Source organism: Catharus ustulatus, chromosome Z (assembly GCF_009819885.2).
Source record: "Catharus ustulatus isolate bCatUst1 chromosome Z, bCatUst1.pri.v2, whole genome shotgun sequence".
Lineage (NCBI taxonomy): Eukaryota > Metazoa > Chordata > Aves > Passeriformes > Turdidae > Catharus > Catharus ustulatus.
Genome location: NC_046262.2, coordinates 32427187 through 32453709, shown reverse-complemented (window position 1 = coordinate 32453709; position 26523 = coordinate 32427187). Strand labels below are relative to the sequence as shown.

The 26523-nt window shown below is 41.5% G+C and overlaps 1 protein-coding gene across 2 annotated transcripts in view; it reads left to right on the top strand.

The window, feature by feature from the left end:
- Positions 1–26523, top strand: part of FREM1 (FRAS1 related extracellular matrix 1) — a 65956-nt gene that overhangs the window by 14078 nt on the left and 25355 nt on the right. Inside the window, exons 7-24 of one of the 2 annotated variants that reach the window (XM_033086345.1) lie at positions 336–444; positions 4469–4600; positions 6144–6488; positions 7166–7308; positions 7863–8059; positions 9182–9272; positions 10298–10465; positions 11000–11208; positions 12001–12094; positions 12482–12734; positions 14437–14634; positions 15833–16018; positions 16987–17183; positions 17904–18132; positions 19712–19856; positions 22168–22309; positions 24074–24269; positions 24994–25258. In XM_033086345.1, coding sequence (XP_032942236.1) covers positions 336–444; positions 4469–4600; positions 6144–6488; positions 7166–7308; positions 7863–8059; positions 9182–9272; positions 10298–10465; positions 11000–11208; positions 12001–12094; positions 12482–12734; positions 14437–14634; positions 15833–16018; positions 16987–17183; positions 17904–18132; positions 19712–19856; positions 22168–22309; positions 24074–24269; positions 24994–25258 — 3299 coding nt within the window. Of the gene's footprint in view, positions 1–335; positions 445–4468; positions 4601–6143; positions 6489–7165; positions 7309–7862; positions 8060–9181; positions 9273–10297; positions 10466–10999; positions 11209–12000; positions 12095–12481; positions 12735–14436; positions 14635–15832; positions 16019–16986; positions 17184–17903; positions 18133–19711; positions 19857–22167; positions 22310–24073; positions 24270–24993; positions 25259–26523 lie in introns of those variants that run through there. The other variant, XM_033086348.1, reaches the window with a different exon arrangement.

Below are 26523 nucleotides of genomic sequence, written 5' to 3'. Positions count from 1 at the left end.
ATTTTCTGTCATATATATTTTTGGTCCTACAGCTCATAAAAGAGCAGGAAATCTCCACTAGTTAAAAAAAGCTCTCTATTAATTGATGATTTAACTGTACTCTAAATAAAATGAAAATTACACACACTACAAAGTTTCACAGAATTCACTGCAAAGAGCAAAGAGGCATATACTCAGTTTTGTGCAGAACTTCCGTGGCTCTTTTTGAAAGCTAAATCAAGTTTTGGGTATGATCAGATGCCTGTAAGATCTCTCAGGAGAAAATGCACTGTACGTGTTTTGAAGTACATTTGGTTTCCAGTTTTCCATAAGTGGTTTGTCTGTTTTTACAACAGGTGGAGTTTGAGGTGCATGACTTCTACTTTGAAAGAAGTTTGCCCATCACTGTGATTCTTTCCATCAGAACAACAGATACAAATGCCCCTCGGGTTTCATGGAACACAGGTGAGATCTCTTATGCTAAGTTAATTTTGCTTCAGAATTAATAACATTTTGACACACATATTAGACAAACCTCTAAAATTCAGATTTATACCTCGAGTCTAAGGATCATTAAATGGAAGGAGCATAAATCTATTTTCCCCTATATTAATTTTGGAGGGAACATGTTACAACAACTTGAAGATGACCTAATGTCTTAACTGAAATGAAAAATAAACAAAAATGGAATTACAGGAAAACTGGGATTTATTTATACAGCATTTTCTTGAAGAATGAACTGTACATAAAACAAGTGTGAATATATGATGGAATAGGAATAGTAGGGTAGCACATGGGAAAGACCAAGGCTTGTTGGTGTTTTTTAAAGTGGAATTGTGCAAAAAGAAACAATTAGGAAAAAGGGCATGATATATACCAGCCATTTTAATCCTGGAAACCTAACAGGGTTAAGTCTAATTCAAACAGCTTTATGATGCCTGCACTGGAAAGGGAACAGAATCTCTCATCTAGAGCGCATTGATACTTAATCATCCAAAGGAAAATATAGAAGATCAAACAGATCTAGAAGTTAACACCAGGGAAGGTGCAGTTTTCCTACAGTAGAAAAGGAAAGGAACAGAGAAGAAGGTACCTCATGTCTTCCAGAAAAAACTCACCTGAAATGACTGTGTAAGTTATAAGGAGCACTGTCCTCTGTTGGGAAGATCAACATATGTTTTTGACTGCAGACTCACTAAAGAATCTAAATTACCCGTTTCAGAAACGGTGAGATTTCAAGCGCACTGCTCCTGTCAGTGCAAATGTCAAGAAATGTGCCTCATTAGATTCTCAGATAACTAGAAACCAGATTTCAAGGAAACTTTCCTGCCTGACTTTTCAGATGCCCCTCTCTGTGAGCCACAATTGCACCACTCAAGACTTTCAATGCTGGGACTGAGGTCATTCACAGCAGGTGGCTCCAGTGACCTGATGGATGTTCTGACTGACTTCCTACACTCACCACACACACACACTGACAAACAACTCTTACTGGCTCAATCTGGGTGTCCCATATCAGAATCTTTGCTCACTGATTCCTTTATGTAATTTAACTGTGGTGCAGCAACACAAAATTGGCTCAAACTGGTGTCTCCAGGGATGGACCCTAAACAAAGGAAACCCTGACTTTTATACGCCCATAATCTGTGTGTACTTATTCCAATAGTGATATTTGTTCTTGTTGCTCATTGGGTCCTGCAGTCTCAGGGTGACCAGCCACACCCCACACCTTTTTTTACACAAAGGGTCCATGCCCATTCATGTATTTTTTTTTTGCTTGAGGCTGCAGGTATTTCCCTCCACTCAGGGCACAATGTGCAATGTACACATGAAGCTATCTGCACTAGGTGCATGCTGCAACATCAGAATTACAGTAGTTTCACGAATACAAGACGCACGGATTATAAGCCGCACTTCCGGTGCCTCGACAATGTTGCTGTCTTTGTCAATAGATAAGCTGCACCCCGAATATTAGCCGCACTTTCGTTCGTAGCGAGAATCCGTGCGCAGCTTTCACAAATTGGCCAATTAGTAACAGGATCGCGGCATAGCGGGCTTTACTGGCTCGGGGCGGGGCCAGGAAGGCTCGGCCCACTCATGGTTGCCGACGGGGCCGGGTAGCCCAGCTCAGCGCCACGGCTCGGCGGGGCTGGCCGGGTGGTGCTGCCGCCGCCGCCGGGCTCGCTGGCCCCCCTCTCCCGTCAGCACCGCCCCGCTGCCGCGTTCCCTAGCCCTGCCGGCGGCCTGCCGCCGCCCGGCTCGCCGGCCGCGCCGCGTTCCCTAGCCCTGCCGGCGGGCTGCCGCCGCCGCCACCTGGCTCGGCGGCCGCGCCGCGTTCCCTAGCCCTGCCGGCGGCCTGCCGCCGCCCGGCTCGCTGGCCGCGCCGCGTTCCCTAGCCCTGCCGACGGCCTGCCGCCGCCCGGCTCGCTGGCCCCGCCGCGTTCCCTAGCCCTGCCGGCGGGCCAGCCACTGCCGCCGCTGGCAGGCATGCCGGCTGCCTCGCCGCTGCGTTCACGTACTCGCCCTGCCGGCGGGCCAGCCGCTGCCGCCCCTGCCAGGCTCGCCGGCCACCCCCTCCCGTCTGCACCGCCGCCGCGTTTCCTCACCCTGGCCGGCACTGCAGGCCCCCGCACCGCCGGGCTCCCCCACGCTGCTGGCCCCGATTCTGCTGGGCTTCCCCCGCTGCCAGGCAGCCCCACCCGCCGGCCTTCCTGCTTCTGCCATGCTCCCCTGCACTGCTAGCCCCAGTTCTCCCGGGCTCCCCTGCCCTGCTGGCCCGGGCTCTGCCGCCCCCCCTACCCCGCCCTGCTGGCTCAGGCTCTACCGCCCGCCCCCACACTGCTGGCCCCGCCTCTGCCAGGCTTTCCCACCTCTGCCGGGGCCGGCCGGGCTCCAGCTTGGCTTGGGGCTGCCGCGGGCTCTCACTTCCGTGTTGGCAGCTTTTAGAATTTTGTTAATGTATTAGCCACCCCGGAATATTGGTCGCACTTCCGGGTTTCCACCAAAATTTTGGTCAAATTGGTGCGGCTTGTATTCGTGAAATTACTGTAGTTATTTCTCTGAAAAAGATTCCTTAAAGACAGTGAACAAAATCAAGTATATCAGAAACTTTATCAGACTTTTAGGTGGCCTTAGAATACAGTAATTTCACGAATACAAGCCTCACCAATTTGACCAAAAGTTTGGTGGAAACCCGGAAGTGCAGCTTATATTCGAGGGCGGCTAATACATGAACAATATTCTAAAAGCTGCCAACACGGAAGTGAGAGCCCGTGGCAGCCCCAAGCCAAGCTGGAGCCCGGCCGGCCCCGGCTGAGGTGGGAAAACCTGGCAGAGGCGGGGCCAGCAGTGTGGGGGGTGGGCGGCAGAGCCTGGGCCAGCAGGGCGGGGCAGGGGGGGCGGCAGAGCCCGGGCCAGCAGGGTGGGGGAGCCTGGGAGAACTGGGGCTAGCAGTGCAGGGGAGCATGGCAGAAGCAGGAAGGCCGGCGGGTGGGGCTGCGTGGCAGCGGGGGAAGCCCAGCAGAATCGGGGCCAGCAGCGTGGGGGAGCCCGGCGGTGCGGGGGCCTGCAGTGCCGGCCAGGGCGAGCAAACGCGGCGGTGGTGCAGACGGGAGGGGGCGGCCGGCGAGCCTGGCGGCGGCAGCCCCGCCGGCAGAGCCTGGCAGCAGCGGCTGGCCCGCCGGCCGGGCGAGCTAACATGGCGCGGGGCGGCCGGCGTGCCTGGCAGCGGCGGCGGTGGCTGACCCGCTGGCAGGGCGAGCAAACGCAGCAGCGGGGGGGCCGGCGTGCCTGCCAGCAGCGGCGGCGGCTGACCCGCTGGCAGGGCGAGCAAACGCGGCAGCGAGGCGGTGCTGATGGGTGAGGGGGGCCAGTGAGCCCGGCGGCGGCTGTAGCACCACCCGGCTGGCCCCGTCGGCAACCATGAGCGGGCCGAGCCTTCCTGGCCCCACCCCGATCCAGTAAACCCCGCTATGCCGCGATCCTGTTACTAATTGGCCAATTTGTGAAAGCTGCGCACGGATTCTCGCTACGAACGAAAGTGCGGCTAATATTCGGGGTGCGGCTTATCTATTGACAAAGACAGCAACATTGTCGAGGCACCGGAAGTGCGGCTTATACTCCGTGCGGCTTGTATTCGTGAAACTACTGTAATAGCATTATAGAAGTATTAAAGTTGAAAACAACCTCCAAAATGATCCTCATCTGAATACCACCATACCCACTAAACTATATCACGAAGTGCTATGTCTACTTGTTTTTTGAATGCTTCCAGTGATGGTGCCTCCACTACTGCCCTGGGGAGCTTGTTGCAAAGTTAATTATTCTTTCAGTGTAGAATTTTTTCCTAATATCCAATATAAACCTCCACTGGAATGACTTTCACACATAGATATATAGATAGAATTAAATATTCTGCATTTTTTCCTGGTTGGAAACACCTTTGGAAGCATTAGATGCTCACAGTGACATAACTCTCTGCTTTTTGCAGGCCTCAACCTCCTAGAAGGGCAATCCCGACCCATCACATGGCAGCATTTCCAAATTGTAGACAATGATGACATCCAAAATGTTCACTTAGTCACAGTTGATGGATTACAGCATGGGCGGCTCTCAGTGAGAGGTAGGTAATTTCAATTCTAGAGATTGGAAAAATCTCCTCTGTGACAAAACAACAGCTCTGCTCCCTCTGCTGACCATCTTCCCCTGCTACAACCATGCTAGGCATGGGTATTTAAACAGGAATGTTCAAAAATGCAGTATTTAAACCTTTGCTTTCCTGATGTATGTTTACACTCCAAAGCCTAAAATTTGAAGAAATCAGCTATACCTTCACTGAGAAACATAATTTAGGAGAAACAACAGTCAATGCATTTTCAGTTCTTACATTTTTGTTTGCAGATGTTAAGGAATGCCAAGTGATTTTGATTTGTTGGCAAATACAGACTACTCTTGGATATAGTTGTTACTGAAAGCTTTAAAGTTTATTTTAAAAAGTGGAAATTAAATTAGAATTCGACCTCAATTAGCCTTCTGCATAATCAATATTACTAGTTTTGCTCTGCAGCACATGGGTCACCACAGTGCTTGAGGAAAAGGTTATGTAATGGAAATCACTCTCCTCTTTACAGGGTGAGAACATGTTGTCACTGTAAATGCTAAGTTATTTTATAGTTGAATGTGTTCATGTAAAAAGCATAAAGACATAAGTAAACTATTTAAAGAAAGGGTGGTGTTTTGAATATAGCAAACTTAGAAACTATTCAGAAGTAAACTTAAATTTAGCAAACTTCTGACAAGTAGTCCAGTGTCTGCAAGATCATCCTCCTGCAAAGCTACAGAGGAACTGTGCAGTGTCAGCAGTGCCAGGTGGATTCAGCCACAGAGACAGTGTTGGAGAGGCTGTGCAGCCAGCCAGGGCCCATCTCCTGCCCTTGCATTCTGTGTTTGCGGGTTTCTCAGACTACCAACCAGAGGTGGATATTTTATCTCCAGTGACTACACCTTACCCTCTTTCATCTGTCCGCATAAGTACATTGCCAAGGAAAACATCACCACAAGTTTTGGCAATTGTATTTTGTTTTGCAAAACCTTAGACGAATGCTTGGTTTCTTTTCTTGTTGGCCCTGAGGAGATCATACCTTTTAGTGCTAGCTCACAGGTCTTGAATCCTTTAACTTGCCTGAATATTTGTCTGTATGCATAACATTTCTAGTGAAGCAGTAGTATAAAGCCGTGTTTTTACAGACAGTAGCTTCAATATACCAAAGTCTCCTCTTCATTATATTTTACTTGAAACTAAATACTGATCTTTAATTATAAATACTATATTCTTTGATGCTTAAAATGCATGCAAAATGCTCTGATAAGAAAGTAGAGGTTGAAATTAAAGTGGAAACCACGACAGCTAAAAATCCTTGATGTCTCCAGTTACCTTTAGTGACATTTGGAGGATTTTCTCTGCTATCATAGTTGTACATTTTGCACTCTTAATAGTTCTTCCAAGTCCTACAGGCTTGTTTTTGGTAGGTGAAATTACATTTGATTTTTCTGGCTAGCAATACGTTGTTAATCTCTCTCCCTCAATAATCTTCATATTAGCGGAAAGATACATTTCTGGGCTGAACCATACATTTTTGATATGTTTTCTTCCACTCTTTCGACAGGAGGGAAAGGATTCATGTTCACCATCTCTGACATTCAGGATGGAGTTGTTCGCTACCATCATGATGACAGCGATTCTACTAAGGACTTTGTGGTATTTAGAATTTTTGATAGATCCCACAGTATTCGCCATACATTTCCAATAAATATCCTCCCTAAAGACGATAGCCCTCCATTTCTGATCAGCAATGTGGTCATTGAAGTTCATGAGGGACAGATGATCCTGATTCAGGGCTCCATGCTTCATGCTTCGGACATGGATTCCAGTGATGACTACATACTATTCAACATCACCAAGCCTTCACAGGCTGGAGAAATCATGAAGAAACCAGGACCAAACCTGATAGGTAATGAAGCACATCCACAAAAGCACACTTTTCTTTGTCCCCTCCTTTTAAAAATACTGCAAATGTTACAGTCGGACGCCTTATTTTGGCTCAGGATAAATAATGGAAAATTTATACTTCTTTCATTGTCGTGTAAAACCACATCATTAATCAATGATGGTCTCTGCACTAGGATGACTGTCCCTGTGTACACAATTTATCATGTAACCCTTCGATTCTGAGTTCATTTTCCTACAGTACTTTTCTATGCAAAAAGTATTGGGCTTGTCAGGAGTTACATACAAGGATCTGTGACAAATTAATAGCTAAGACATGATCCTAATTATGCTAAATGATGAGAAAACTTTCCTTCCATGTAATAACCCAGAAATTCCTATCCTAGACCATAGAGGCTGCTGGTCCTGCAAATTCTCTTCTGACTTTTGAACAGGACTTTTGGACTGTCTGTTGTGTTGCTTCATTGTTTGAATGGTCTTAAGGTGACATGGAAAATAAGTTGTTAGCAATCTTTGGAGAATGTGGAAGACAATGAGAGAACATTCCAAAGAACTTACTCCAGTTAGGCTGAAAAAGAGGACATTATACTTCTCTAGTTTCTTGCACAGCTAATGCATAACTTTAATGTAGTATTAAAATCATGGAGTGTTCAATGGGAGATGTGTTCTTCATTTTAACAGGGTATTCTGTCAACAGTTTTCTTCAGAGGGATCTATTTAATGGGATGATTTATTATCATCATTTGGGAGGAGAAGTATTTGAAGATTCCCTTGAGTTTGTGCTGTGTGATAGTCATGACCCTCCAAATCTCTCAGAGCCGCAGGTATGATACAGAAGTATCTTTGCAGTCTCCTGAAATTTTTCTTTAAATGGCTGATAACTTACATGTTCTTACAGGCTTTCAAATAAAACTGGTATAGATTTTTTCTGGTGACAGGCATCACCACAGTGTTATTCAGGGCTATTTCTTTTCTTGCATTCAGTGGGGTAATTCTCTCCCTGGTTGAATAGAGAAAAGTTAATAGAAACGGCTTCTTCCTATGCTATAAAATGAAATGTTGAAAGCAAATTGCATTTGAAGACAGTAAAAACATATTAAACAAACCTCCTGAAGAAAACTGAGAATAGACTGTTTTTTTCACACAGGAGTCCAATTTAACTTTGCATTTAATTTAAAGGGAAACCTCTAAGATTCATAATCTTTGCCTTTAACTGCTCTATACGTCCATTACTCATGTGTTGATAATATGGCATGACAGCCACATCCTCTATCCCAGAGTCCAGTGACCTGCTTCTGCATACATGTTGATAAACAACTACTTGGGACACTCTTACTGAGAGGAATATCTTATTATTCTACTGTCTCCCCAATTCCAGGTGATGATGGTTCACATTATCCCTGTGGATGATCAGCTACCCAGAGAAGCTCCAGGAGTGACCCGTCACCTGGTTGTTAAGGAGACTGAGATTTCTCACCTAACTAAGAAACATCTCCACTTCATAGATGTGGAAGAGCAAGACAGGGAGCTCACATACACCATAACCACTTTCCCATTTTTCTCTTGCACCCATGGGTAGGTGCAACCTGACATACCTTTCAGGTGGGACACGGGAATAACCCATGTAAGAGGAGCAGCCTCAGTGGCAGTAACATGCTTGTGCCTCAAGTTCTTCATTTGTTTGTTGAAAGTGCAAGTGACAGTAGCTGGATGCAGCTCTCCTTTTGATGGTTAAGGGTAAGCTAGAGACTGAAACAACACAGTAATGCAGAGTAATAAAAAATAGGTAATGCATAGTTGAACAAGAAAGAAGAAACAGGAAATCTTGTGAAATATTTGCTTTCCTTTGGTTTGATATTCGTTTTACACTGACCTGTATGGACAGCCTCAAGCACAAGTTACAGCACCTCTCCTGTTAGAATGGAGCTGACCTGTGCCTGCCCCAGACTGAGAACAGGAAGTGCTGCAGCTTTTTCAAGAATATGTATCAGGCGCTCCTGATTGTGAAGTAGGAAGATGGGGAGCAGAAAACAGGCAGAATGACCTGTGGGAGCAAAGGAGGTATGGAAAGAATGAGAGTAGTAGCAGTTTATATCACCGTAATCTCATTAGAGCATCAGCAACAATTTGTTGAATGAAAGGTTTTAAATCCAGACATTGTACAGTTTAAGTTGAAGATCAACACTTTCAATTTTGATCTCAAGCTGCAAAAGATCATTATGTAGCTGGGGGAGAAGTCTGCTTCCCTAATCAGTCAAATAGCCACATGGTCATCCAGTTTGTTGGTTACTGCTGTTGGAAACTGGTTAATTTCAGAGTTTATATGATGCCTGAAATTAGAAATAATTAATTTTTCTATTTACAGGTAAAGGTAGGTGTGCAAGTAATAATAATGTGATGGACAAGACTTGCAGGTGGTGTAAATGGTATCTCAGGTGTGTAGAGACACACTTGCAGTAATTCCAGAACTTGCTTATAAGTTATGAGATGATTTTTCATTATCATCCTGGAAAGTATTTATTTTGGTCAGTTTTCTGTGGTAATGTTTAAATAGACAACAAGGATGGAAGGAAGGGAATTCCTTTCAATGCAGTTGGAAGTGTGAAGCTAATTTGAAATGCAAGATTGAGCTATGTGGCTATTTTTCTTGTTTTTCGGTATTGCTAGCCAAGATGTGACACACATATTTTTGTGTAGCTCCTCAGATGCTGGGAAGCTGTTTATGGTGGACACCATCCCCAAACTGGTCAAAGATCCTGCTGCTCTTCCACTGCGGTCATTCACTCAGGTTTGTTATGTTACCTGATACCATAATGAATTCTAAACAATTTTCAGAAGTTCCAAGTGTACAGCTTTTATTTGACAGAAAAACAGGAGGTGAAAACTGATGAGTAGTACTATGACCAGCTCTGCTTAAGAAGCTCAAAACCCTGCTCTTCTAATACCAGATTTTAAAACAAATTTCTATCATGCTTCAGTTTTGCTATATGTAAACAGAAATGTCCTAGAACCTGCAGGGGCTACAGTCGGTAGGGTAGGCTAAATTTGGCTTCACATGATGAAGGAGGAAAGAAAAAGTACACAAAATGTGGAAATGAGACCTTGAACAGTTTCCTGCTTCATCTCAGTGTCTCTACCAGTAGATGTAGTACAGGATGGAACAGGCGAGAACAGACGTTTTTCAGGATTCTGTAGTTCAGTTTTCATGCTTTTGTAGTTTGACAAATAATTATTACTGTTTTATATCTGTATGGCATGCTGTATGGTTAAAGTTGCATAATGTTCATTGCACTACCATAACAACAGCTCTGAACCCTACAGATCCTAAACTGTGTGCTTAATATGGGTATCTGGATGCAAGATTCTGATGTTCCTATCACTGGCCTGTCCTTGCCATGAAACACAGGGCATGCAGTTACTATTCACACTGATGAGAACAAATTCAGCTGCTATGGGAGATGTTAGGTTTTATGAATTGTTTATTCTAGAGTCACAATTAGAAAAGGTCCTTGGACCAGCATTTTTAAAGGGATCCATAAAGAAGTTCAGGCCATCACCTCTGCTATCATTTCTAAACCATATCTGTATTTTTTGCTATGGGTTTGAGTACTTGAACCTGTATTCATCTGATTTGTACCTAAAGATGCATTTAATCAAGGTATGGTTAGTAGGTAAAGAGTACATGCAAAATTTTTGAAATCTATTTTGATGGCTGGATAACAGCGAAACAGGGGATGATAGAGGTCCCTAATGTTATGGATTATGGATACCCCCATTATCGCCTCTTACATGCACCCCTTTTCTCTTTTGTAGCATGCTGTGAACTATATGAAAGTTGCCTACATGCCACCCCTGCAGGACATTGGACCTGAACCCCAGCAAGTCCAGTTTATTTTTTCTGTCAGCAATCAGCATGGAGGCACTTTGTATGGGATCTGCTTCAATATTACAATTCTTCCTGTGGACAACCAAGCCCCACAGGTGGGTTGGTGGTGAAAGTGAGAAGGAAGGACTTGGAAGTTGCTTTGGGTAGAAACAGATATGCAGAGAAATGTTCTGATTTTCCTGAGATAAAAAATGAATTTTCCATGAGATCAGGGTTTCAGAGTCTTGAAAACAACTTGCATTGGGATAGAAGGTAAAATCTGGTGAATGTGCAATGTAGTTTTTTTTGCTGAGCTGAGGACTACCTCTGGCATCTATGTATCTGTGCAAAAACGGGTGTGACACTTCTTGGTTAGCAAAACTGCATCCTTGTACTTCATGTTGCTTATCGCCTATGGAGGTCAGAAGCCTCCAGGAATGGGATTAAAACTAGGATGCAGGTATTACAGTCCATTGTTGGCAATTTCATTAGCTTTTTCAAACACAGCAGAGAAGAGTATATCCTTTGGCTTTTTTTTTTTTTTTTAGTATGTCACACATCCTCATAGCAGAGCAAATGGGAATAACCCTGTTTGGTGTGTGTTTAAAGATACAGCAGCACAGACAGCTCAGCATTTCTCCTTCTTGCAGGTTTTTACAAACCATTTGAGAGTGGAAGAGGGTGGCATGACCACTATTACAGAGGGACATATTCTCATCTCTGATGCAGACACGAAACAAGAGCATCTCTTCCTGCTCCTGCAGAGGCAGCCGCAGCATGGGGTAGTGGAGCTGGATGGCATTCCCATGAATGGGGGTGACAGGCTTTCCTGTGAGGACCTGAGTACCCTGGCAGTCAGGTGAGAAGAGTGGCGGCCGCCTTTTGTAGTGGCTGAGGGTTTCAGTTGAATGAGCTAAAGCCTGAAGTTGTGTAGGATGCAGAGGCTAGCAATGTTCACCATTGTTCTGGCAGAGCTGCTCCAGGACGAGACTGTTGCCTGAGCCTAGGGATTGCAATGTCACCATGAAATGAGCTTTTGTTTGGCCAGGAAATAGGTGTCAGCATGCCTGCTGTAAATAGGTTTCTCTATAAAGTGCTGCTCCATGCAGACGAGGAGACAAATTCTATATTCAGCCATGCAGTTCCTGTGAAGAAGGCACTGGTGCCAGTTTTTTTCTTTCAAGGAAATTGTGTGTTTTATTAAGCTTGCTTAGTTTACAAAAAACTTTTGTTAACATTGATTAATGTAGAGAAGAAAATTTTGCTGGTTTATTTGTGGTAAGGACAAGACACAATGCATTCATGCAGAGTTAGAGCTCCCTGGCTCTATTTCCATCTGTTTAGAAAGTAGGCACTTAACACAGTGATGACATACATGTTTGATAAACACTTCACAAGCAGACAGGACACAGATGACAAAGCCTTAGGAAACCTTTTCCTGACTGATGAATGGTTTACTTTGGGGGTTTTCTCCCTGTAGGAGACCCCAAAAGAGAAACTCTGATTCAGAATCAGCAGTGTTAGGTGGACGCCCTTACACAGTGAGCAGCTTTTTATACTGGGAGGGATACACATTGTAGGGCATGACTAGAAAGCATGGATTCTTTTTATCTGTGAAAAAATTGTGTAGCTCTACAATCTTTTTTCACAGATATCGTCATGATGGCTCTGAGACTCTCACTGATGATGTTTTCTTTGCAGCCACAGATGGCATCCATTTTGTAGAGTTCATCTTGCAGGTCAAGGTCAGTGTGCTGTGTGTGTTTCTGAGAGCAATTGTCTGTGTGTAGGCAAATGGTTCCAAGCTTGACTTATGAAAGTCCTTGCATTACCTTGGAAACTGGAAGATAGCAGATATGTTAGTCTTCCATTTCAACCCTAGGTTTCAGGTTCATGTGGCAAATTTGAGAGGAGCTTTGACTTGCACTTTGTACTTAAACTGTAATAATCTAGTTTAGTTTACTTATGTTTTTTATTCTTTATTCAGCTGGTTTCTTTTTGCTCACAGAGAATGCTCACGTACTCTGACACTGGCATCGTGCTGTTAGTTTGAGCTGCAAAGCAGTGTACTGAAACAACTGGCTTCCACTGCAATGAACAACAAGAAAATCTTAAATTATTTTTCTGATTAGGTGTTGCCCGTGAATGATGAGCTACCTGTTATGCAAACAGGCCTTGTTCCCGTGCTCCACTGCTTGGAGGGTGAAGAAGCAGTCCTCTCCTCGGAGTACATTCATGCCACAGATGCGGACAGCGATGACATGGAGCTGATGTTCCTGCTGGCTCGCCAGCCTGGCCACGGGGCAGTGAGGAAAGCTGGCATCACCGTGGATCGCTTCTCCCAAGCTGATGTCGTTGCTGGCTTAGTCACATACAAGCACACCAGTAAGTGAACTAAGGGCAGAATTAGAATGAGAGGTGGCCAGACAAGTATTAGCAAAAAAATCTTAACCTGAATCCAAGCCTTTGCAGAATTCCAGTGGGAACTTCTTAGAAACCATGAGTTGTGACTAGGGAAAAAAATAAACTGGCATTAAAAAAGAGGGCTGAGGATAGACAACGACCAAATATTTTAATATGTTCTCCAAATCTCTGCTTGAACTGAAAATTGTATTCAAACAAGTACATGAAAGCATCATAAGCCTGGAGGAACCCTTTCACTGTTGCTGACAAAACATCTTGGGCTTTTTTGACAAAATTATTATTAAGGACAAACTAGAGTATTTTTATGTGTTTCATGACAGTAAAAAAACCCTTTGGTACTTCTTGCTTGCCTGTCTAATCTAGAAGGATATCTACTTGGGACAATTCATAGTCTTTCCACGCCACAAGATAAAGGAAGTTGTGACTTTCCTCATGAGAAACACAACACGAAAAAGACATTATTTTGTGGTTAGCACCTTTTAAAAAAAAATTACTGGCAGAAATCAAGTGCTACTTAACCCTCTTTCTTACTTAAATTTATCCTTTCATTGGGATTAAAGAGGTTCTCTTTCTACATCTCTGAATGACAGCTTTAGTCTTTTTTCGCCCCAAACATTCTGGTTTTCTGTTTAATCATTCTGTAATTTTGTGTTAGCTTGGAGAATAGATGTGATATTTTCAAGCTTGGCACTGTCTGAAATGAACAGCTGGTATTTCAAAAGGAAGTACTTAAATGTGCCCACCAACAACAGACTTTTCTTCTGCATTCTAAAAATATCACAAACTATATTTCAATGACAATATTTTGCAGGGGAAATGAAGTTTTACCTTCAAGGGTATAGAGTTTGTGGTTTTCATTTCCAAATTTCTAACATTAAATGTACTTGCAAGAGAAGTCTGGTAGTGACTGCTTTTCCTTTGCTGGCTACTCATTAATAATATCTTGCAGAAATGCAAGACACAGGCTGCCAGAAGTGCTGACAGCTGGAATGCTCTAAGCCACAGATGCTTCTTGCAAGGAGTGGCAGTTCCCAGTCCTGTATCAGCCCACATTTTAAATGCGATTTCATACAGGCATAATATACAGTACTGTAATTATGTACAGCAATAACATACAACCCTTGTTATAGTCCATTTTGTAAGGATAAGAAGCATGTAGGAATACATGTATTACTTTCTATATTACAAAGTTTTCTTTTGGAAGAGCATGGATATTACCATTTGTCATAGAGTAACATGTATATAAAATAAAGAATTTCCTACATATTTGAGAAGGAGGGCAGAAAAAACACCTTTTCTACATAATATACATATTTACATATGTTAGTGTACAAAGAACAGAATCTTGAGAGATATTAGACATTTTATTACAATGTAAAATAATACCATAACATTAAAATTATAACATCATAACTATTATAGCAATACTAAGACTCTTATTTACACTCTCTTATTATATCATGGTTAAAATTAATTATAAGCAACAAACCAAATCTCTAACCAAACAGCACCACCACCAGCCAGAATTCAGAATTCCAGTAATTTTGCTGCTGCTTTCTTTTTCTTCTGACGTGATACTGAAGACTGTTCTTGCAGGATAAAAATTAGTCTTCATGAAGTTTTGGTAAATAATTTCTTCTGAACCATAATGTTTTTTTCCCAGGTGGTGAGATTGGCCTGACTCCTTCCATTGAGATCTTAACCTTGATTGTCTCTGACAGCGAGGCTGGCCTAGATGTGAAAGACTGCTGTTATGATGGACCTCCTTCTCCTCCAGTTTCACGTGATGATCCATTTCCTGTCTATGACCTTAACATCACTGTGCTTCCGGTGGACAACCAGCCTCCATCAATTGTAACCGGTGAATCCTCTCACCATAGCAGTACCAAGTGGGCTACCCACTACTGTAATGGCTAAAGACTCAGGGTGGCTTTTTTGTCCCTTGGTTTTTAGCATTAGAAATAGTTGAGATCAGCATACAGAAGGTTTGGATCAGAATTTCCATCAGTTTTATTTTCCTTGGCTTGTGCAGTGCAAACACCCAATCCAGCTGCCAGGGAAAGTATGAGCTTGTTGCTCCCTCAGCTGCATGTTTAAAGCATGTGGTTAGAGATGAGAGTGCTCAGATCTGCTCTGCATGCTAATTGCTGCATATGTAACCTACATCTAAATAAAAGTCATCAATGTCTTGTTCCTGAACTGAACTTACGGCCCAACAGGTGTCAGGTTTACACAGGACAAAAGTATAAACATAAATAGAGATATTTATTAACTTTTGTGTGTAGAGTATAAACCAGAAATCTGGGTCTTACATGAAGGGACAGAATCACCGCTATATATATTACTTATAGTTAACTCTCTTAGCAAATAAATGCAAAAGCTATACATTAATAGATTTGATACCAAATTTGCATAGGTACTCTTACAAAAATTTAAGAAACTAATTTAAAATGGAAATAGAGTTCATAATGTACGTCTAGTCCAACTGCAGCCCATTGCATGAAATTTCCATCAATTTCCTGGGCTCTTAGTGTGGTCTGTGGTATACATATTAAAATTATGCTTTCCATATGTTTGTGTTTTTCAATGTCACTTGTTTGTAAGTATCAGGTATATGTCATGTATCTCAGAGAATATTTAACCATATGTATGAGTAGTTTTGTAATTTGCAGGCACTCACCCAAGTAATGTTCTGGAAATGAAGCATTGTCCCAGCAGGGAAATTAAGCAGTGATGCATGAAAATTTGTTCATTATGAGCAATTCTTAACAGTTTTCATGTAATCAATGCTCTGACGAACAGAGGTAATAACTATTTTTGTGCAGTGTATAAACCTTAGCTAATAACCAGTAAAATTTTTTCATGATCCCTTTCTTCTTTACTTCTGTGATGGCAAAAGCTGAGATGTTGGTGAAAGCAGGGAAGAAAATGTTAAAATAAAACCCCACAGTATTTCAGTATTATATTTCTCCCCTTAGTTATTATTTCCATTCTTATTAACAAAAATAGTAGCAAAATGAGCTCATGACCAATAATGCTTAACATGTTTTTGTGCACAGGTGCAAGCTTTGTGGTGGAGGAGGGCTCTTCAGCAGCCCTTACTACCAGTCATCTGTTTGCCACTGACCCTGACACCACTGCAGATGACTTAGAGTTTGTGTTGGTTTCTCCTCCCCAGTTTGGTTACATTGAAAATATACTGCCTTCTCCTGGGTTTGAGAAGAGCAACATGGGAATAACCATAGGTAAGTCTCAACAACTTAATAATCAAGTAGGGGCTTGCAGAAGGCTCTGCAGTGGGCTCTGGTGGTGCAGGTGCAGGTGTGGGCATTAATATGAGATTATTGAGGAATGCAGATGGAGAGCAGTGGGACTTTGCAGAGGGAGTTAAAAGGGAGACTGAAGCCCTGAAAATGTGAAGAACTGGCCCTTGAAATAAACAAGGCAATCCTTGTTTTATGCATCCAGCTGAGATCTATCAGAAGTCATTATATTGGACATTAATCTACTCTCCCTGCCTTCCTCTTCAGTCCCCCATGAAAGGCTCCAGTGTCCCTTCACCTACACATCTGTCCATTAAATGCAGTAGCCTGGGTCCCACATTAGTTTCCAAGCCAAAGTTACAAAAGTGATAGAGAAGGTTTTTGTTTTAGATGCAAACTTGCCAACCACGTAAGGCAGTTTCACCCTCAGCAGAAGACTGTGAAATGCTTTGTAGTGCTACCAGCTTTTACCAGCATCTTCAGCTGGAAACCTGCAACCACTGAGTTGTTAAGTTCTCATTTTTGTGGTCTGTCAGTCAAATAAAGTGTAATTAGAATAATATAATCATAGAACCATATAGTTTAGGAAAAAAGTCAAGTCCAGCAATTAAGCTAGCGCTATCAACCTACTGGACCTCAGATATTTTCCTACCTGTTACTTGAGTTGGTTTTGTGTGGGCTCAGTTTTGCAGTTTTTCTGAACTGAAAAGTGAGAAGCTTCAGAGTCCCACCTGAAGGAGAATGATGCATTTCTTGGGGGAAAAAAGGGCTTGTGTCCTGCAGTAACACGTGCAATGTCATTCCTACAATCAGAAAATGACAGAGAACTTAAAAAAATTCAAGTTATTTATTCTTTGAAAAAAGACATAGTTTCAACTTTTAAAAGTGATGGATAAGACTAGAAGGCATGAAAATACTGTCCTAACTCATTTTCTGTTGAAAATCTGTAGGTTCATTTCAGCTGAAGCACCTGAAAGCCATGAATATAAACTATGTGCAAGCCAGGCACTTGCGAATGGAGCCAACAGAAGACAAGTTTGTACTTTATGTCACTGATGGGTTGCATCGCTCAGCAGAGACTCCATTTTTTGTGCTAATCACCCCAACCAATGATGAAGTTCCAGAATTCACAGCCAGGAATATCACCGTAAGGAAATAAGCAAAATACTAAGTAGTCACAGAACTACTTTAACCAGAAGCCACTTTTTCATATAAATAAGAACATTGTCCTTGTACCTGTTCCTCTGCATATTTCCCTTACTTTGTGTAGTTCAGACTATTTCAGGAAACAGCCCAGTGAAATATAACCCTATTAGACAGAACTTCAGTGGGACAAATAAGTCACCTAGAAAGCAGAGAGATCTTTAGGCTTCTGCTTTCTCAAGAGGCTTCACATTTTCTAATAGAATATTTTTTAAAATATTTCTGGCATAGCTTCTCCCCTCGCTGTAGACTGTTTTTAATATAAATAACTGTGAGCACAGAGTGTAAACTCACCGTAAAGTAAAAAGTGGATGCATAAATTTGTACACATCCATATTTTTAGATACCTTTACGTATTTAAAGGCTTTATCCTACTGCATTTCTGAGCACTAAATTTTGCATTGACTTACTTAATATATTGTTCATTAATTTGGGCAAATATGAAATCCTTATCTCAACTTCTCTCTTCATCACTGTAACTACTTACTTTCTCTATGTCTTTTAAACTGATTGAAATCAGTACCTGGTTAAAAAACTACTGGGTAAGGGGTGGATGAAGCAAGAGGTACTCTTGTACCAAAAAATACCCTACTCATGAAACCATGCTAGTATTCTATTATTTCTTTTCACAATGAAAACTGGATGTTTTCTCTTTCACATTCAGGTTCAAGAAGGGGAGATGAAGGAGCTGGATCTGTCTGTTATCAGTGCAGTTGATCTGGATGTGCCTCAAGACCCTCTGGTATTTGTGGTTGTGCAGAGGCCCTCATATGGTTTCCTTATCAATGGTCTTCATGGCAGTGATGTTCTACATGATAAAGAATTAATTAACCATGATCACCACAGCCATGGATTGCTTGTTCATGACTTTTCCATGGAGCTACTGAGGAGTGGTAGGTGCAGCATTCTTCTGACAATGGTCTTTCATTCCTTTAATGAGGCAAGTGGCACACTAAAGAAATCTTCATCATTTATTTATTCACTTGCCTTATGTTTATTTTCAAGACAATGCTTAGGAATGGAAGTTGTCCTATTTAATACTATTCTTGTCTATTGATTTTAGGAACTGTCAATAAAATCATCCTGAGAGACCTTTGTATCAAAAAGGGTAGTAATATGAGTAGGAAAATCATCTGTCCTGAAAAAAAAAATAATGGGAATAATGTAGCATAATGTAACATCATCAAACAGATTTGTAAACATTTTAGAACATCTAGAATAAAGACAAAACAAGACTGATTTAAAAACACATTAACTGTTCATGGGGCTAAGTATTTCTTCAAATGATCACAAAATCGTAGAACATTTTGGGTTGCAAGGGACCTTTAAGGGTCAACTAATCCACCTCCCCTGTCATGGGCAGGCACAGCTTGCACAGGACCAAGTTGCCTAAAGCCCTATTCAACCTGACCTTTAACATTTCCAGTGTTCCACAACCATTCTGGAAAAATTGTTCCAGTATCTCACCACTCTTACTGTTAAATGTTTTGTCCTTATGTCCAACCTAAACCTACTCCTGCCCCTTGTTATGTCACTACAGGCATTGGTAAAAAGTCTCTATCTTTCCTATAAACCTTCTTTAGACACTGAAAGGCTGCAATATACCATATGTTAGGAAAAAATGTACAAATTGGGACACCACAGCTTGGCACGATCAGTCAGCCTGCTTTAAAGCAGCAAATCTATTTCAAGTACATGTAATGAAAATGTGCATTTAACACTGCAAAGGAATATGGTGTACTCCTCCCAGCTGTAGCTATTCAGTGAAACATGGGATCTATCAGTATAAAGAGGGTCATGAGTTCAGTACTGTCACTCAAATTTCAGTTCAGCCCTCAAAACTGAAGGAAAGATTTTTTTGTCTCTACCTGTCTAATATGAACCTCCAGAAGTATCGGTGTCCACGCCAAATTATTCTGCCTTCACAACTCTTGGTTTTGACTTTCTTTCTTGGCTTTTTCCCTTTTGTTATCCATAATGGTGCACGAGCCACCTTTGACCCTTCTTTGGAACTTCTGATTGTCCATGGTCATAGGACCACGATACAAGGACAGCTATCCTTCCAAAGGCTTCTTCAGAGTTCCCTGAGGATTAGTTAAAGCACAGGGAAGTATTGCTTGGCAGTCTCATCCTCCGTATGGTTCCCATCAAAGTGATTTGGAATAAGGAGAGAAGAAGAAATGTACATTTTTCAGATTGACCCCTTTTTTGGAGAGTCACTCCTTGCTTAGGTCAGGCTGGTGACCCTGAGTCAATAGTATGATGTTGGACCACTGAACAGCAGTGGCTCATCAAACTCATTTTCTGATAGCCTATGGGGAGAGGAGATGGAAGGAAGGTAATTGAAGCAGAATGAAATGATGAGGGGGATTTTGCAAGAATCAGATTAAATTGTTCTTTCAATTTCTCTCACTCATTCTCCCTCTCCCTCTCTTTCTCTCATATATTTCTCCCCCTTCCTTCCTCACATAGGAATGAAGCTGATGTATATGCACGACAACTCTGAAAACCTCACTGACAGCTTTAAAATTCAACTATCAGATGGAAAACATAAAGTCCTCAGAACAGTTTCAGTAAAGGTCATTCCAGTTAATGATGAGAAACCAGTGCTGAGCAAGTAAGTCACATGTTCCTGTTTCTGATAGTGGGATGTGTTCAGATGAAATGATGGAAAAGTGAACAAAACTCCAAATAATAGAACCATACCATGGTTATGGTTGGAAAAGGCCTTTAAGATAATCAAGTCCAAACGTCAACCTAGCATCCCACCATGTTCACCATTAAACTATGTCTTTGGTTTCTGATGCAAAGGGGAAGCCCTAACTAGTAACAGAATAATGTCAGTAAAAGTGTTTCTGTGTAGATCTCTATCAGCCTGTTCAACAAAAAAAAAAAAAAATTACTGAAAGAAGAGCATGCTTAGTGTTGCTCTATATTAACTAAATAGAGGAAAAATAGAAGTGTATGGTGAAACATGTTCATTGTTTCTTTCATAAGTTGCTTCAAGGTGTTTGCAAGGTGTTGACCTCTGCTGAACACTGACCACCATGGTATGGTTTTTTTCCCTTCCCTGAGAGAAACACCTGGCTAGAACACCTCTCTGAAAGCAGCCCTGGATTTTGGCATGAGAGGATCCACAAGGCTGAAGCAGAGGAAGAGCTTTCAAATTATAATCATCTTCTTTTGTATTCTAAAACTACTTTTATGTGCCATAATTCAGCTGCTGCAAAGGCACACACTAACTTCCCTTACGCTTCAAATCTAGGAGTCGTAAATAAATTAGACATGATCGGAAATTGCCTGGCAGACCATTTATAGATAAACAGCTGGCTGCAAGAGAGCCAAACCTCCTGGACATTTTTAAAAGGAGCTTATCCCTTGGGATCTCCAACTGATGACTTGTCACAGAGCATCAGGACCTCCATACTTGTGACTGTTTTCCAGCCCCACACAGGCAGATGGGAAGCTAAGAGTTCAAAGGTTTTGTGGGTACAGCTCTGAACCTCTAAACTTTGCATTTCAGACTCACAAGCTATTAAACAGACTGCCACTAAGGAGGGAATTTCTGATCCCTCAGGGTATTGGGCCTATTTTCAGATCACAGTTACCTGCAAGGAATTTTTAATGTTATTTTTTTTACCAGGTAGAGCTTTCTGCAATAACAAATGTAGTTTTCTTAGTTAAAAAATTTTCAATGACCACACAATGTTAACATGAAAAAAAATTAAAATGTCAGTTAAAATAAAGAGTATAATTTATGTATGCATGTATCATGTACACATAATTACTGATAATTGCCTGTTTGTTCCTCAGATGCTATACCTTGATCTGCCATTTTACACCCTTTTCTCTCTGAAAAAAGATGATGAAGTGCAAGGAGTGAAGTGTTTTTAGCTTTGCTCAACTACATCCAGAAACTGTTGCTTCCTTGTCTAGAGTGTTAGATCGCATCACTTGCCATTTCTGTGGTGAACAATAAGATAGATTGAGACATTTACTCCCAAAATAGCTATTCGTTTATAAGAAGATACTGCCTCTTGTCTGTTAGTCTTCCATTGACATGAGCTGTGCTGCCAGTATCTAAGCAGTAGTGCTTTAAGAAAATGTTCAGTTTGGCACTAAGATAATTTCACTGCCACATTCAGTCACTGCATCTTCACTGTGGGTACAGAGTTCCTTATGCTAGTGCAGTGTTTTACAGGTGAATATTTGGGAGTACCTGTAAGCTTTTTGTAACCTTTTGATCTTGGGGCACTTTCTGCTCCAGGGATTTTCAGCTCTCATCTCCATTAGTTATGGTCAACAGACTGAAGAACCTGTGATGAGATGTTTTTGGCTGGCAAGCAGTGCCTCTTATTCACAGTGATTGCCAAAACCTCAATCTGTCACCTCTTGGACTGCATCCTGTAGAAGAGAGTGCCCTTGGGGAATGTAAAGCCTTCACACATTCCTCTTGAGAGTTTCTTCCCAAAATGAGATGTGGGTGTTAGAAGGAGCATAGAAAATAAGCCAGTTAGATATGGTGTGTCTCTTACAGATAAAGGTGAGCCTTGAAGACTAGTTGTTTGTAACAACAATCAGTTCATTAGAGCCACTATTGCTGTGCTGTATATTAGCAGTAATAGCAGTCTTTATAGTCTTCCTTCTATAAATCGTAGGAAAGTAAGTAGAATAGGGTCCAGGGGAATAAGAGAGATGTGTTAAATCAATTTGTTTTAGGTATCTTTGTTCTTTCTCACCATTGTAAGGAGAAGCTTGCCTGCACTCTATTTTTTTTCCTCTTTTGAACTGAAATAGGCACCCTTCTTCTATTCTCTCTGCAACTGTCATTTTTGTCAGCATCTGGTTAATCCATATTTCTGGCAGAGAAATTACATGTTGAAAAGGTTCCTTTTATTGTATCAATACATGACTTTAAATTTTTTCAGGAAGAATGATATAGAGGTGAACATAGGTGAAACTCAAATCATTTCTAGTGCTGTTCTGTCAGCAGAAGATAAAGATACCCCCAGGGAGAAAATTTACTACTTATTTGAAAGACTTCCAGAAAATGGTCAGCTTCAGCTCAAGGTTAGTCTTTTTACTTCAACAAAAACCAGGCATGCAAAAAACTCTCTCTTTTTAGGGCAAAATAAACTTCATTTTCTTTTCTCCCAAATGCCTGTCATATCATGAAGTAGACAGCTTGGTCAGTTTGATTGCTGAAGGAGTGCTTGAGTCAAAAAATAATGCTGTCCCAGAGGCTTTGGGATTAAAATACTGAACAGGAGAACATGGAAGGTGAAAAACATGGCAGATCATCTGAAGTTAAAATTGAGAGAGGTGCTGGGATAATCATTCCACAAAGGGGGAAAATGAAGCAGAAGGGAATATGGGGGGAAGTCCCTGACTTAAAAAAAAAAAGCCTTTACTTCAGTTACTTCAGGGTTCAGAAAACACGGAAAGAGTTGCATGTGAAAGAGTAAGTACAGTAATTTCACAACTATAAGGCGCACCCTTTTTACTAAAATTTTGGAACAAACCTGGAAGTGTCCCTTATAGTCTGGTATACCTTATATAATGTACAAAGTTGTGAAATTTGCCAACCCAGAAGTGCGAGCCGGGAGAGCCATGGGGGGAGCCGGCAGTGCCGCGGCACCGCTGAGTGGTTCGGGCTCCCGGCACCGCAGCGCGGCTCGGGCGCCCAGCACCGGTGGCAGCCCCAAGCGGCGCCAAGCCCGCCCAACCCCAAACCAAGCCAGTAAACCGCATGATTGCACGATTCCGTTACTAACTCATTACTTTGCTGCGCGTGGCGTGGATCCTCGCTGCAAAAAAAAAGTGTGCCTTATAGTCAGATGTGCCTTATATAATGTACAAAGTTGCGAAATTTGCTGACTCCCAGAGGTGCGCCTTATAATCTGGTGCACCTTATAGTCGTGAAATTACTGTAATACCTCATCAACTAGAAGAAAAGCATGGGGGTAAAGAAGGGGGAAAGAAGATGATGGAAAGGATATATTAAGAGGAATGGAAAAAAATAAGATTAAAAATGGAAGATGAGATGATAATCTGTTGATCTAAAATAAGGAAAAGGAACAAAGGTAGCAAAACATGCCTTTTTAAAATAGTGTACATATGTGATAGAAACAAATTTCAGTTTTAAAATGTGTGAATTTGGAAAGCATTTTTGATGCTGGAACTCAGCATCAATCTGTGATCTCATGAGACTCGTGAATTAAATCTGAGGCAAGAGACAGCTGCTGATTGGAGACTGTCGGTTTGAACATATAGGGTATGCATATCTTAGCTTTCTGTCCTTGATAACCTTTGCTCTAAATCTAGTGATGCTGTTAGCCACTAAATGTCAACTTCATTGATCAGTCCAATTTAGGGTACTTGGGTATCTTCAGAAAAGCAAGAAATGTTACGTGTAATTCAGGGGTTGTTTTTGCAGCTGAGGGCCTCTGGGGCTCTAAATTTCTGTGCTTCCCTGAAGTGATTTCTGATACTGTTTTAGCTATGATTTCAGATAGAAACAAGAGCAAATTTGTGAAATTAAGAAATAGAAGCTCGGTCAGGAGCTATTTATTTTCCATTTTGATGTCTAATTGAGAAGTGCAGAAATTTATTACTCTATTTTATTAATCATCATTGTATCTTCTCCAGCCTTATATCTGCTGGAAAAAAACTCCAGTTATTTGCTGCCCTTCAAAACATACTATGCGGAAAGAGCCTTTAGAAGGAAAGCCAGGTAGCTGCCCCTAACAGGGTATATAACTACAAAGAAACACAATTAACTGGGAAGGATGTGTGGGTAATTATCAATTAATGAAGGATGTTTATGCTTTCTAGGTAGGACAAGGGTGGGTGACTCTCCAAACTGGAATGAAGTGCACTCAGGAAGAGCTGGATATGAACCTTGTGAGATATGCCCACACAGGAACTGTGGGGTCCAAGAAAAAAGATAGCTTTACATTTTACCTCTGGGATGGGTACAACAGATCCCCAGCTGTGAACTTCTATATAAACATCAAGGACTTGGAAAAGGGTAAAGATCCACTAAACTTGGTCCTTCACAGTGCCTTTTTCTGAAACCAAGGTATTTGAGTACGTTTTGATCCTTTCCTTAGCACTGTATAGGCCCTGGTAGGTGTCCCTGCAGATCCTGTAAGTTTAGCTGCTTGGATTTCCCTGTTGACCAGGTCCTGGGATTTGAAAAGGCTCTGCTGCATGCAATATGTTGCACCTTGCCTCCCAGGACTCCCAGTGGCTTTGCAAATAGAGCTGAAAATACCTTTCTGAAACTAGCTTTATGTCTGAGTAAACCAGCACAGAAAAATGGCAAGAATATAAAAAGGTAGGCAAAAGCTGTTCAGAAACAGCTGTGTCTCCCAGGTTATTTTGCAGCCTTATGGTCTCTCTTTTTTTTAATTACATCTCTATTAGAAACATAGCAGAGGTTTGCCTGACATTGCTAAGATTGGAAGATGTGTCAAAAGAAGCTGTGATCTCTTTATCCTTGGCCCGACAGGATAATAATTTTCAGGTTCCGATAGGATAAAGCCCCAGGCAATGTGGCTATGGCTATCTCACGTCTGACCCCACTTCGAGCAGAAGGTTACAATAAAGATATCCTGAAGTCCTTTCCATGCTGAATTTCTCTTAAGGTCTTATAGTTTTTCTACTAGTGATGGCTTTCCTGTGACAAAACAAGGTGAAGAGATCATCCAGTTCAGTATGACTATTTTAGTGTTGTTTTGTCTATTCTGCAGGAGACATTGATATTTCTATGAAACTTCTCAGAGTGCCGAAAGGAGATCGCAGCTACATTACAAATGATGTCCTCCTTGCACTGGATGGTACTGACAAGCCAGAGCAGCTGCTTTATGTGATTACCTCCCCACCCCAGTATGGACAAATAGAGTATGTCAGCTATCCTGGCATCCCCATTACCAGCTTCAGTCAAATGGATGTAGCACGGCAGATTGTCTGCTACGTTCACAAAGCCAAGGCGTTTGTTCGTGAAGATACATTCAGGTAAGGCTCTTCCCTTTGAATATTTGGGGTACTTAAAAAACCTGCACTACACAACACAAAACACCCAAAACCTCCCAAAAGAAACTATTAAAAAGAGCTGGAGGCTCTGTGTGAATTCCCAATGTTTATATAGCACATCTATTGCTATGGCAATAAATATAGCTGGGAATGCTTTGGAAATGAGTTTTCTCCTTGATACTGAAAACAGAAGCAGAGACACATTATACAATGATACTAACTTCATTAACATGAACATATAACACTATTATAGCACCCAGGCATACAGAGCTGTTAAGATTTAAGCAAGAGAGAAGGACTGAGAACATACTTTACCACATACTGGATGTGGTAAAGCTGGTCCATTCAGGTATTTAATAACACCTTTGTTATCTGTTATTATCTATCATATTAATTTGATTATGGGTTTTTTGAATCCCTAAGTATCCTGGAAAATAATGAAACCAGTCCTCTTAATCTATTTTGACACTACCAGAGCTCACAAATTCAAATGTAGACACTTGAAATAGGTTTACCTACAGGCCTAGTTCAGTGGCCTAATGATAATTATTTTGACCTGTTTCTGAAATTTTCCACTTAGAAGGGTTTATACTAGGTGCATTCATTTTGTTCTCAAATGAACCTTCCTTGGTTATAAAGTAGAATGATGCAATGAATTATCATTAGATGGACAGTAGATGTAGGCCTGGTCAAAGTCTTGAGGACAGTTTTGTAAAAAAGATTAAAATCAGGAAAAAGAAAAAGCTCAAAAATAAAGTGTTTCTAAAAGAAGAATGGTTAGTTTTTGCTAATATTGGTAATTTTCTATGAAAAGAGCTTTTCACAGAAGATGGACTTATTGTAAAATGAAAAATTAAGAGCTTATTATTTTTCATTTGTTACTAAGAAAAATTAGAGTTGGCTCCTAAGAGCTGCAATTCAGAAAAGACGACTTTTTACACTCTCCTAGAATAAATTGCTGATCTGTATGGCATTTTTCATGAGGCATTATGAAGTTCAAGAACATGTTGCATCATCCATTTCGAGAACTTTTTTGCAGGCAAGTCAAGTAAGTGGGACATCAAATAAATCTCCCAATAAAAATGGGTCAGGTAGCACTGTCCAGAGTTAACCTGAAAGTAATTCCAAAACTTTCCTCAGATGAAATATTTTTGAGTCTCTTCCACTGCATTCAGTGTGGTGGAAATTCTAGTTAGGAGATTTGTCTGATTCACTTGTACTTACTACAGAAAAAGTGAACAAATATT